Genomic DNA, 12977 nt, shown 5'->3' with positions numbered 1-12977 from the left:
GTAGACATACCCAAAGAAAGCTATCAGGTTGGTTTGACATAATTTGTTCTTGACAAATCCATGCTGACTGTTACTTATCACCTTATTATCTTCTAGATGTTTGCAAATTGATTGCTTAATTATTTGCTCCGTTATCTTCCAGGTACAGAAGTTAAGATGACTGGTCTGTAATTCCCCATGTTGTCCTTGTTTCCCTTTTTATAGATTGGCACTATATTTGCCCTTTTTCAGTTTTCTGGCAGGAGCAGCACACGGCAGTGGGGGGAGGGACAGCTGAACTGCTGGGCAGCTGCTGCACAGGGCACTTAGGGGAGCGGGGAGTTGATGGGGGAGAGGGAGGGTTCTGGTCCACCCTGGCTCCAAGCCCCCACCAGCAGCTCCAACGGGCTGCTCTTCCCGCAAGCACTGGATAAAGCAGGCAGCTGCCAAACAAATTAAGGGAGCATTGCGCAACTTTACGCGAGCATGTTCCCTAATTGATCCGCAAGGTAACAATGAAACAACGTTAACCAGGATGACTTTAAGTGAGGAGTTACTCTTGTTTTCAACTACATGGTCACATACTAGTTTTTTTCAACAGGACCCCTGCATTATTCAGTGCACAGAATGTAATGTACTCTGGGACTGAATCAGTGTTGTGTAGCAAATGAGGTTGTGTGTGTGTCCTGCCTCATTTGTTGCAGGAATTGGAAGAGGTGTGGTTTTGTGGTTAAAGTTTATTGCTGCCCTGGAGAAGTGGGTGGTGTTCCCTGCCTCTGCCACAGAATTCCTATGTGGTGCTGAGAAAGTCACTTAAACCAGACTTTCATAGTAAGTTACTAATTGTGGTGGTGTTCCAGGTGTCCAGTGTCAGATATCTGCAGTCAATATTGTAGTAGTGCTGAGCACTCATAACTGCAACTGAATGTGATGGGAGCTAGGTGTTCGAAGTTGGACACAGCTAACAATTTTGGCCTTGCTTTCTGCCTCAGATCCCCAGCTGAATAATTGGGAGAACATTACCGCCTAATCTCACAGGACTGTTGTGAAGATAAATTCATAAATATTTGTGAAGCTCTCAGGTATTATGGTGAGACCACCAGAGAAACTGCCACTGAGGAAATTACTAATTCTGTATACAGTGCGGAGTTTGAATGATATGCATTAAATAAGGCCACACATTAAACAAGTTTCAGAGGAACAGCTGTGTTAGTCTGTATTCGCAAAAAGAAAAGGAGTGAGCTGTAGCTCACGAAAGCTCATGCTCAAATAAATTGGTTAGTCTCTAAGGTGCCACATTAAACAAGAAGAATAAAGAAATATTGAATAGCTGGCTACCCATTCACTGAATGAAGCATGGGTCCTATGGAACAAATAGTATGTGATAGTTTTATAATACACAATCATAATGCATATGTACGAATCTGAATTAAAGTTGCACGGGCAACTTGAATTCTGGCATTTCTTAACTTTTGAGTGACTCACTTTGCAACGTTTCAGTTGCAACCGTGTTAGTCTGTATTCGCAAAAAGAAAAGGAGGACTTGTGGCACCTTAGAGACTAACCAATTTATTTGACCATAAGCTTTCGTGAGCTACAGCTCACTTCATCGGATGCATACTGTGGAAACTGCAGAAGACATTATATACACAGAGACCATGAAACAATACCTCCTCCTACCCCACTCTCCTGCTGGTAATAGCTTATCTAAAGTGATCACTCTCCTTACAACGTGTATGATAATGGAAATGGCCCAACTTGATTATCATACACATTGTAAGGAGAGTGATCACTTTAGATAAGCTATTACCAGCAGGAGAGTGGGGTAGGAGGAGGTATTGTTTCATGGTCTCTGTGTATATAATGTCTTCTGCAGTTTCCACAGTATGCATCCGATGAAGTGAGCTGTAGCTCACGAAAGCTTATGCTCAGATAAATTGGTTAGTCTCTAAGGTGCCACAAGTACTCCTTTTCTTTTCACTTTGCAGCCTTATTGTTCTTTTATAGAACGGTGATAGAATGGTGATAATCTGACATAAAGAGCCAGTCTCCTCAAGGCTTCTCCTTGTACCCCTGTAGGAAAGGGGCGGGACTTCTATTCCCATTGTTTTCTGGTGGAGAAGAGTTCTGAGCCTTCAGACTTCTTAGACTTCCTTCTCTTCCTCTGGAGGGTCTGCAAGTCTCGCTTCTGTATGGAGACTTGAACAGTTCTCCATTCTGTTTCCTTTGGGCCTTTCCCAGCTTAGTTGACCTCAGTGATGCATATCTGCACATCCTTATTTGCCCATTGCACCAGCACTTTGTTTCACTCGGCCCTTGTGAACTGTATTCCTCGGGTCCCATCTCTACAGTACCAAATTTCTCAGAGCCCATTTCAGAGCGTTTATCCCTCAATGTGACCTTCCCTCTCTACTTTACAGTTTGTTCTGCTCTACATTTGAACCTCTGGGAGATGCATCCCTGTGGCTATTAACTCTCAAGGCTGCCCTGCTAGTTGCCACTATCTTAGAGCTTAGCTTCTTTGTAATCAACCCTCCTTATCTATAGTTCTTTCCTTGAATGGTGGTGGTGCTGGGTTGTTTTTATTATAACAGTTGCTATGAGGAGCCTTGACAATATTTGAAAGTTCTACCAGTCTGCTGAAAGATGCTGAGCACAACATAGAGATATACTAATGGGCTTTACTATTGGAATAATGGCTACTTTTGAACTGTATTTATTGTTTTATTTTCAGGCATCTTTTTAGTCTTTGCTTGAATGTCCAATTTACTTATACAAAATCTCTTCCAGGAGGGAATCCAATGGCTGTGGTCAGCAAACAAGTAAATATGGAACTGGCTAAGATCAAACAAAAATGCCCACTTTATGAAGCCAATGGACAAGCTGTAAGTCGCAATTTTTCAAAAATAGTCTTTGCACTAAGAAATGGTTTGAAGAAAATAATGCATTATAGAGGTTTGACTTTATAAAGGATAAGGTACAGAATGATAAACTCTAACTCTGAGGTTTTGGCCGCCATTCTTTTTTTTTTTGTTGATGCTTGTTTTGGCAGTTGACTAGTTCACTATAACTCCTCAATGCAACCTTCCTTGGAGTTGCACTGCTGGCTAAATGTTCACAACTGGGAATGTGCAGAGGCCACTCAAGAAAAGAAGGCTACTTCCCAGTAACTGGAATTTGTCAAGATGATCCTCTGCATGTTCACATCCCCACCTGTCTTCCTCACTTAATTGGAGTCTTAATTCTTGAATTAGTGGAAGGGTGGTTGGGATCACTTCCGCTTTTATACCATCAGAGCCTTTCAAGAGGGGAGAGGTGGGTATCCCCCACAGAGTTTTGGGAAGCTTCCAGTGCACTGCCTTGATCCCTTGAATGGGAGCAGGCTCATTGTGAATAACTCCCAGTTACTGGTAACTAACCTTCATTTTTACTTCTCATATGTGAAAATTGTGGCAAAGATTGTTCATAGCCCATAGAATTATTTAATGAATGCAGTGTTGTAGCTCTGTTGATCCTAGGATATAAGAGAGACAAGGCAGGTAAGATAATATCCTTTTTTGGACCAACTTCTGTTGGTGAGAAAGGTGTTAACTGGCCACTTCACGTTGAATGGTCCCTTGAAATGTGTTAACTGCTTATGCTAAACAATCTGTGACACTGAGGTCTTGTCTACACTGGCAAGTTTCTGCACACTAAAGCAGCTTTCTGCATTGTAATTCCCGAAGTGTGCACACTGCCAAGCCATGTAGTGTGCAGAAACTGCGCAGTTGCAGCGCTGTAAAAAACCCACCCCAACAAGAGGCGTAGAGCTTTCTGCTTCGGGGCTGCTGCGCTGCCAGAGTAGACACCCCGGTTGATTACAGCGCTGCAATTGGCCTCTGGGAGGTGTCCCACAATGCCTGTTCTTGCCTCTCTGGCTATGGGTTTGAATTCTACTGCCCTGCCCTCAGGTGACCAACCGTCACCCCCATCCATAAATTCCTGTTTGCTCAGTGATGCGTGCAGTGGTCTCAGCGCATCTTTCCAGGTGGCCAGGCCTGCTCCATGCACCAGGCAATCCCCTGCTTGGAGCAATGCCGAGCTGCTGGACCTCATCAGCATTTGGGGAGAGGAGGCTGTCCAGTCCCAGCTGCGCTCCAGCCATAGGAATTATGATACCTTCAGACAGATTTCATGATGCATGACAGAAAGGGGCCATGGCCAGGACACATTGCAGTGCAGGGTCAAAGGGAAAGCATTGTGGAATGCCTACCACAAGGCGCAGGAGGCAAACCGCCGCTCCAGCACTGTGCCCACGAGCTGCCTGTTCTACAAAGAGCTGGACACGATACTCAGTGGCGACCCCACCTCCACTGTGAAGGCCACTGTGGATACTTCGGTGGACTGAGTCAAGAGGAGGAATCTTGAATGAGGATGTGGAGAGGGAGGGGAACCCAGAGGCAGAGGACAACTTAGAGGTCAGAGATGCAGGCAGCTGGGAGCTCTTTTCTACCCCGGAGGAGGCTAGCCAGTCACAGCTGTCGGATCTTGGCAAAGCACAAACAGGAGAGGAGGCCCCTGGTAAGTGGATTTGATTTTTGGGAGTTGCTGAAGCAAGTTGTTGAGGGCAGGAGGGTTGGAGAAAGCAGGCTTGTGTCTGTATGATGCCCATACCATCACATGCCTAATCTGTGCGGCGGAACACGCTGTTGATTGACTCCCTCACTTCACAAGAATCTGCCTCCAAGATCCCCCGGAGACTCTCATGGAGATATTGGGCAATCTGCTTCCACAGGTTCTTTGGCACAGCTGCTTTGTTTCTTGCCCCATTAACGCCTGCGCCACTCTGCCGGAGGGCGGAGGACATTGCTGCACACAGGGGAGCTGCATAAGGGACAGGACAGAAGCCACAGTCTTGGAGACGACCCTCCCTTGATTCCGTGCTCACCCTCAGCAGCGAGATATCTTCCATAATGAACACAGCCTGTGGAAAATATGGGGACAGGTATGATTATCAGCCCCTCTCCTCCTCCTCTCCCCCCCCTCCCCCCCCCCCCCCCCCCCCCACACACACACAGTGCTGGCTCTGCTCAAGAGCACAGTAGGGTCCGGGAACACTGATTTACTCTGCCCCTGTGGCTACTCGCCATTTTGGGGGTCTTGTGGCTCGTGTGCTTGCCTGGGGTCAGCCACTTAGTGACAGGTATGCAAATAGTGGCTGTCTTTTAAGTCACAGAATCAGTGTTTTGTGTGTTGCAAACAATACTGCTTCTGTAAAATGTTGTGTTTTGGCTTCACAGAGATGACCGAGGGAGCCCAGCCTCCCTCTTTATTATCACCGGCTGAATTAGAAAGAGGCCACAGAGAACTAAGGAGGACTTTCTGCATGAGGTTATGATGCACTTCGCCGCTGAAAAGCAGGAATTGAAGGAGTGGCAGGACAGTGAGAAGAGGGACTGAAAGGAGAACGCCACACGCCAGAATGAAGCCACGGAGTGACTCTTAAACGTTATGGAGCGCCAAATGGACACGCTCCAGGTGATACTAACACTGCAAACCGAGCAACTCTGCGCTCACCCTCCCCTGCAGTGTCTGTCGCAAAACTCTTTCCCATGCACCCCCCAGATACCACCAACACACTCTTATCAACGTACTGGCTCCAGTCTGTACCCACGGCATTCCACTCCTCCCCTGTCACAGTCTGGCACTGCAGACTCCCAGTACTCACTGCATTCAACACCCATCCCTCTGCAGTTTCACCCTGTTGAAGTACAGTACCTGCTACACTGTACTCCAAGGGAGAAGGCTGGATATGATCCCTGGACATACACAAATCTTTAAATGTCCCTGGAGCCCACCTCCTCCCGATACCTTCTCTTCCCCCATCTCCCTCAGTGCTGATGTGTTTTTTTTTGTCTCTCTCCTCTGGTGGTTGTTTTTTAATAAAAGAATTGTGTTGGTTTAAAAGCAATCTTTATTCTATTAACTGAAAGCAAACAGAGCCCTGCAAAGCAACAGACAATTATCTTAAACCTTCATATTACATCATCTGCACCAATCACAATCACCTCCTAGCATTACAATCATTGCACTCCAGAGCATAGCAACAAATATTATAGTGGCTTTCAGCTTCAAATTGCTGCCTTAAGGAGCGAGAGGTAGCTCAGTGGTTTGAGCACTGGCCTGCTAGACCCGGGGTTGTGCGTTCAGTCCTTGAGGGGCCATTTAGGGATCTGGGGCAAAAAAAAAATAATAATTTTTTTTTGGATGATTTAGTTGGGGATTGGTCCTGCTTTGAGCAGGGGGTTGCACTAGATGACCTCCTGAGGTCCCTTCCAACCCTGATATTCTATGATCCCTGATCTTTATGGCCCTGCGCTGCGCCCCTCTAATAGCTCTGGTCTCTGGCTGTTCAAATTCAGCCTCCAGGCACTGTACCTCAGCGGTCCAGCCCTGAGTGAAGCTTTCACCCTTCCCTTCCCAAATATGGAGCATACAGCACATGGCTATAAGCATAGGAATATTGTCATCAGCCAGGTCCAGCTTCCCATAGAGGCAGCGCCAGCAGGCCTTTAAACAGCCAAAAGCACACTCAACAGTCATTCTGCACTTGCTCAGCCTGTTGACCCGCTCCTTGCAGCTGTCAAGGTGCCCCATGTATGGCTTCATAAGCCACGGCATTAAGGGGTAGGCAGGGTCTTCCAGGATCACAATGGACATTTTGACTTCCCTTACGGTGGTCTTCTGGTCCGGGAAGAAAATCCCTGCTTGCAGCTTCCTGAACAGGCCAGTGTTCCGAAAGATGCACGCGTCATGTACCTTTCCAGACCAGCCTGCGTTAATGTCTGTAAAACGCTCATGGTGATCCACAAGAGCCTGGAGAACCATAGAGAAATACCCCTTGCAATTAATGTTCTCGGTGGCTAGGTGGTTTGGTGCCAGAATTGGAATATGCGTACCATCTATCACCTCTCTGCAGTTAGCCCATTTGTGCAAAGCCATTTACAATGTCACGCATGTTGCCCAGAGTCACGGTCTTTTGGAGCAGGATGCAATTAATGGCCTTGCAGGCTTCCATCAACATGAGTCCAATGGTTGACTTTCGCACTCCGAACTGGTTAGCAACCGATTGGTGGTAGTCTGGAGTAGCCAGCTTCCACAGTGCAATCGCCACGCACTTCTCCAGTGGCAGGGCAACTCTCATTCTTGTGTCCTTGCACCGCTGGGCTAGGGTGAACTCAGTACACAGTGCCATGAGCGTGGCTTTCCTCATCCGAAAGTGCTGCAGCCACTTCTCGTCATCCCAGACGTGCATAACTATGTGATCCCACCACTCAGTGCTTGTTTCCTGAGCCCAAAAACGGCATTCCACTGTGGTTAGCACTTCCATGAATACCGCAAGCAATCTCGTCTCGTAGCTAGTACGCGTTGTGAGATAAACGTTGCACTCCTCTTGCCTTTGTAGTTTAAGGAATAACTCCACTGCCACTCGTGACATGTTAGTCACAGTGAGCAGAATACTGGTCAACAGTTAGGGATCCATTCCTGCAGACCGAAGAGGCAGGGGACGCAGTACACAAACCATTTAAAGATGGTGCCAAATGCAAAAGGAAGCACAGGGATTGCTGGGATGCAAAGCAATGCAGGACAGGGCATTGGGACAGTACCCAGGATGCCCTGCAACCCCCTCCTCCTTCTCACAACTCTTAGCTGCAGAAGAAGAAGAGATGCTCTGTTGGACAGCTGCCCAAAGTGCACTGCTCTGAATACTGCTGCAAGTGCCGCAAGTATGAACACGCTATTGTGCAGGGAGCTGACAGTGTGAACACACAACAGCGGTTTCCCTGCAGCGCTCTCTTAGCGGCACTGTAACTGCCAGCGCTGTAACTCTGCCAGTGTAGACATACCTTGAGTACATCTCCCAGACCTGAAGAAGAGCTCTGTGTAAGCTTGAAAGCTTGTCTCTCTCTCTCCAGGAAGGTGGTCCAATAAAAGATATTACCTCACCTACCTCATCTCTCTCAATTATTGAATATAGTGTGGTTTTTTATGCTTCCTACGTGTACTCCATAATTTCCCTTTCTAACCTGCATGACAAGTTAAGGTTAGTTACGATGTTATGGGTATATCTGTCTGCGTTCAAAGAACTGCTGCCACTGTATAAGGGAAGCTGCTGATCCCTGAGCTGTAACTGCTCTGTGGCTGAGCAGAGTACTTCAATCTCCAGGTCTGTCAGTCTGGCACTAATGTTACTTAAACTAGTCATGCTCAAACTAGCTTTCCAAATTCCATTCAGTCGTTACTTTGCCTGAGTTTATTTTCTCTGCAGCTTGTCAGAATATTTGTGTACAGTATAAATAGAATTCTCATTTTTTCCTACCACCATCTGCTCAATTCATTCAAAGCCAGACTGACAGCATGTATTTGATAGTACCTTTGCTTCCACAGTGCTGCATTGTTCCACAGATGTTGCATACACTGAAATTGACTACACTGAGAAGACACGATAGGTATAGAAATGCAGCAAAAGGACAGGACTGTTTAAATTTGCTTGCTCAGGCATGGTGTGATTCTTCAACATCATGTGCGCTTTCTGTTTTCCATTTGTATTATTTGTCTGTGCCGTTTCTTTAGCCTTGTTTCACCCTAAATGCACATAGGACCTGCTGGAAGCTGTTTCATTCTTATGTTCACTCTTGGTTTTCTCTTTTCTGAGACTTACCACAATCTGTGTTTTTGTTTTGTTTTTTTGGTTGTTGCCACTGCTAAAAATGTAAGTGATGATTAGCTGCTTCTGCAATGCTTTAAACCTTGTTTTGATTTTACCCTATTGTACAAAATTTACCTTGAAACAGCTATCGGGCTATTTATTATTTATTTCTCTTTCTGCTGCAATGGTTAAAAGGACACTGTCAAGGTATCACTTATAATTTTTTAAAATCCCTTTTTTTACTGTTTATAATAATCCCTGAGTTTAAAATTGAAATAATTTGTTGCTGAACACTTTTTTTCCTTCAGTGGTACATTCACATTGACTTCTTGTTGTTGGGTTGCTCATGAATGTTGGGCAGATAACTTTGAATCGTTTTAGGGGAGAAAAAAATTTACACTGACTACGCAAACTGAAAGGAAATACGTAGGTCTCATGTTGGACCTACAGCCTTGACAGTGTCCCTTTAAATATGCCTCCCGACTAGTACTGGAGCCAAAGTGCAGGCACCCACTTCACTATGAACTTCCTCAGTTTGTGTCTCCATCTTCCCTGTCATCATCAGCAACTGAGATTAAAGCCTGTCTCAGTCCAGTTGGAAGGGTATGAAATCTGCTACTCTCTATTCTGTACAAGACATTTTGATTAACCCTCACCTTTAGTATATACACAGGAGACAAGTTGCAATTCACCACCCAGAGCTCCTTGGGAGTTGTCGCAGCCTTCCTGAGGAAGCAGCTTTTGAGAGGTTTTTAGGAGAGGCACTCTGCAGTGCAATGGTCACATCTAGGATTTACAGGGCCAGGGATAAGTAGTAGGAGGATGCCCCTCACCCTGTCGAATTGTCTCCTGGAGAAAGTAGCCCTGTGTCTGTCCCTTGCCTCCAGAGAGGACTCTCCTGTAAGCCTGACACATGCTATTTCTGACACTTTATCTCTGCCAATCTGCCTTCCTTTATGGTGCTTGCTGTTTTCTCTCCTCTTTTTCTTTGACCCATTTGTCCCTGCCCCCTCATGTGTTCTCACCCCCTTTTTTTCTTTGTGCTCAGACTCCTAGGGTTTTTTTTGCCCTAATTCCCTCACTCTCTCTTATCAGGGTCAGGACAGCTGAAGCTCCTTAGAGCTCCTCCCATGTTCTCAGAGCTCAGGAAAAGGCTCCACAATGCATATCCCTGCTGGCCCCTCCCCACATCTCCAGCAACAGGAACCACTGGTCAGACCTGCAGCTGCTACACTTAACAGCTGGACTGTGCTGCTGTGCACTTGACATAGGGGTTGCCATCCAGTGGGATGAGGGAGGCCTCAAACACTGACCTAGTAGAACTATTGTGGCTCTATGTAGTGCTGTGTTGAAGGTTCAGCGGTGTCACAGTAGCAACACCAAAAGTGTTTAAAGAAATGCTCCCCTACTACACAGTAAGATTGAAAAACTTATCTAACTACCAGCAATACCCCTACTTCATCCAGGAATAGATGAGGTTGCCAGGGGGCACTGCTTGCGCCATTTGTAGCCAAGCTTCCACCTATGTAGTACCTTCCTTCTGCCTGATCAGCATACCTCACGCCCTCGCTGAAGGCTTGATGTGCACAAAGCCTCATCGGAAGGTGGCAAACAGCTCAGTAGAGCCAGGGTGCACCTTTCTGACATCCGAAAGCATGTACACATGGCCCACAGGTAAGCCATTGGACCTCAGGTGTTTAACTTCAACCTTTAGTTGAGGAAGCCTTTTTCTACTGACTTGTTTTTTGCAGTCATGGGGGAGCCCAGTAAACAATGCTAGTTGCCTGTTTACCAATTCAGAGGTGAGAAAGAGAGAGGAACTTGGCAGATTATCCCTAAATACCTTGCATACTTTTCTTGTCTGATCATTTTGAAGAATTTAAGACTTCAAAACTTACAGGTGACACCCTCAGCTTCTTTTTGTTTACTATATCTTTTTTTAAAGTGTATGACACAGGGCAGTAAAGTAATGATTCTATCAACACCAGTGTAACATTACACGTCCGTGCTCTACCTTGCTCTTTTGCATATTACTTCATTGCTATATACACCGCTCACATTTTGAGGGGGAAGGATTGGAGGCAACTTGTGTTACTGAATTAAAAACATATCTTGTAGTGGAATTAGCACCACAATGGAAAAGGAAGTCTAAGCTTCATGGTTCTGAAGTCTTTCTGGACTTCTTAATTTTACCAGCCTCCACTCCACACCTGTTAAGTTCCTCCTTAATTAAGTATTCGTATCTGGAGGTTTGGTGGTTTTTTGTTTTTTTTTTTAAATTTACAGAGACAAATCTGTTCTTTGACTTTCAGGTTCCTAAAGAGAAAGATGAAATGGTGGAGCAGGAATTCAACCGTTTGCTGGAGGCCACCTCCTATCTCAGTCATCAGCTGGACTTCAATGTCCTCAATAACAAGCCAGTCTCCCTAGGACAGGCTCTGGAGGTTGTCATACAGTAAGTGACCTCATGCTTTGCTGATAGAAGTTAATAGTCTCATAGACTTTAAGGCCAGAAGGGACCATCATGATCATCTAGTCTGATCTCTCCTGCACATCACAAGCAATAGAACCTCGCCCACCCACTCCTGTAATAGATCCCTAACCTCTGGCTGAGTTACTGAAGTCCTCAAATAATGATTTAAAGACTTCAAATTACAGAGAATCTACCATTTACACTAGTTTAAACTTACAAGTGATCTGTGCCCCATGCTGCAGAGGAAGATGAAAAACTCACAAGGTCTCTGCCAATCTAACTGGGGGGAAAATTCCTTCCCAATCCCAAATATGGACTCTGAGCATTTTGGCAAGACACAGCAGCCAGACACCTGGGAAAGAATCCTCTGCAGTAACTCAGAGCCTGCCCCGTCTAGTGTTGTATCACCGGCCATTGAAGATATTTGCAACTGGCAGTCGTAGATTGGCTACATGACATTGTAGGCAGTTTCATCATCCCATCCATAAACTTACCTTTGAAAAATCATGGAAGATGGGGGAAATTCCAGAAGACTAATAGACAGATATAATGCCAGTCTATAAAAAGGGGAATAAAGACAGCCCAGGGAATTACAGACCAGTCAGCTTAACTTCAGTACCCAGAAAGAGCAAATAATCAAGCAGTCAGTTTACAAACACCTAGAAGATAATATGGTGATAAGTAACAGTCAAGAACAAATCATGTCAAACCAACCTAATGGCTTCCTTTGACAGGGTAACAAGCCTTGTAGATAGGGGGAAAGTGGTAGAGGTATCTTTATTTTAGTAAGGCTTTTAATACTGTCTCACGTGGCTGTCTCATAAACAAAGTAGGGAATATAGCTTAGATGGAACTATCAAAAGGTGGGTGCATAACTTCTCTGGAAATGGTTTTCCAACCAGTTATCAATGTTTCACAGTGAAGCTGGAAGGGCATATCGAGTGGGGTCTTGCAGGGATCAGTTCTGGATCCAGTTCTGTTCAGTATCTTCATCAGTAATTTAGATAATGGCAGAGAGTACAATTACAAAGTGATCACATGATCACAGTTTTCAAATACATAAAAGTTTTTTTACAAGGAGGAGGAGGGAGAAAAATTGTTCTCCTTAACCTCTAAGAATAGGACAAGAATCAATGGGCTTAAATTGCAGCAAGTGCATTTTAGGTTGGACATTAGGAAAAACTTGCTAATTGTCAGGGCAAAGTACTCAAATAAATTGCCCAGGGAGGTTGCAGAATCTCCGTCACTGGAGCTTTTTAAGAGCAGGTTAGACAAACACTTGCCAGGCATGGTCTAAAATAATACTTAGTCCTGCCATAAGTGCAAGGGACTGGACTAGATGACCACTCGAGGTTCCTTCCAGTCCTGTGATGCTATGATTACCCGTATTAAAAACTGAAGCAAAGTATTCATTTAGGTGTTGGTCCGTGCCTAGATTCTTTCATCACCGCCGCCGCCACCACCACAGTGAGTAGTGGTCCCACTTCTTTCCTTGTTTTCTTCTTATTTATATGGCTATAGAACCTTTTACTAATGGTTTTCTTTTCCTTTGCAAGGTCCAACTCTGCTTGTTTTTTGGTAGATCTCACTTTTTCCTTGCACTTACTGACTTCCAAGACGTAGCTTTCCTTGGTGATCCATCCCTTCTTCCATTCCTTGTAGGCTTTCTGCTTTCTCTAGTTAGGCAAAAAGATTCTTTTCCCCAAGAATCAGGCAAGCACAAACAGTACTGAAGGAGGATTTATTCATGGCACTGGGAAGACTGGTAAACAGCTTCAAAAATATGGTGCCACATTGGCCAGTTATATACATTCTCTTATTAATTCATTTGCATTT

The 12977-nt window shown here is 45.2% G+C and overlaps 1 protein-coding gene across 4 annotated transcripts in view; it reads left to right on the top strand.

Moving 5' to 3' along the window:
• Nucleotides 1-12977, top strand: part of KDM1A (lysine demethylase 1A) — a 180090-nt gene that overhangs the window by 76418 nt on the left and 90695 nt on the right. For 2 of the 4 annotated variants that reach the window (XM_048825889.2, XM_048825893.2), the window contains exons 9-11: nucleotides 2770-2864; nucleotides 8864-8875; nucleotides 10981-11123. In XM_048825889.2, coding sequence (XP_048681846.1) covers nucleotides 2770-2864; nucleotides 8864-8875; nucleotides 10981-11123 — 250 coding nt within the window. The remainder of the gene's footprint in view (nucleotides 1-2769; nucleotides 2865-8863; nucleotides 8876-10980; nucleotides 11124-12977) is intronic. The other 2 variants (XM_048825892.2, XM_048825890.2) reach the window with 1 other exon arrangement.

This window comes from Caretta caretta, chromosome 19 (genome assembly GCF_965140235.1).
Source record: "Caretta caretta isolate rCarCar2 chromosome 19, rCarCar1.hap1, whole genome shotgun sequence".
Taxonomy (NCBI): Eukaryota; Metazoa; Chordata; order Testudines; family Cheloniidae; genus Caretta; species Caretta caretta.
The sequence above is the reverse complement of the archived record's forward strand: the minus strand, read 5'-3'. Positions and strand labels throughout refer to the sequence as shown.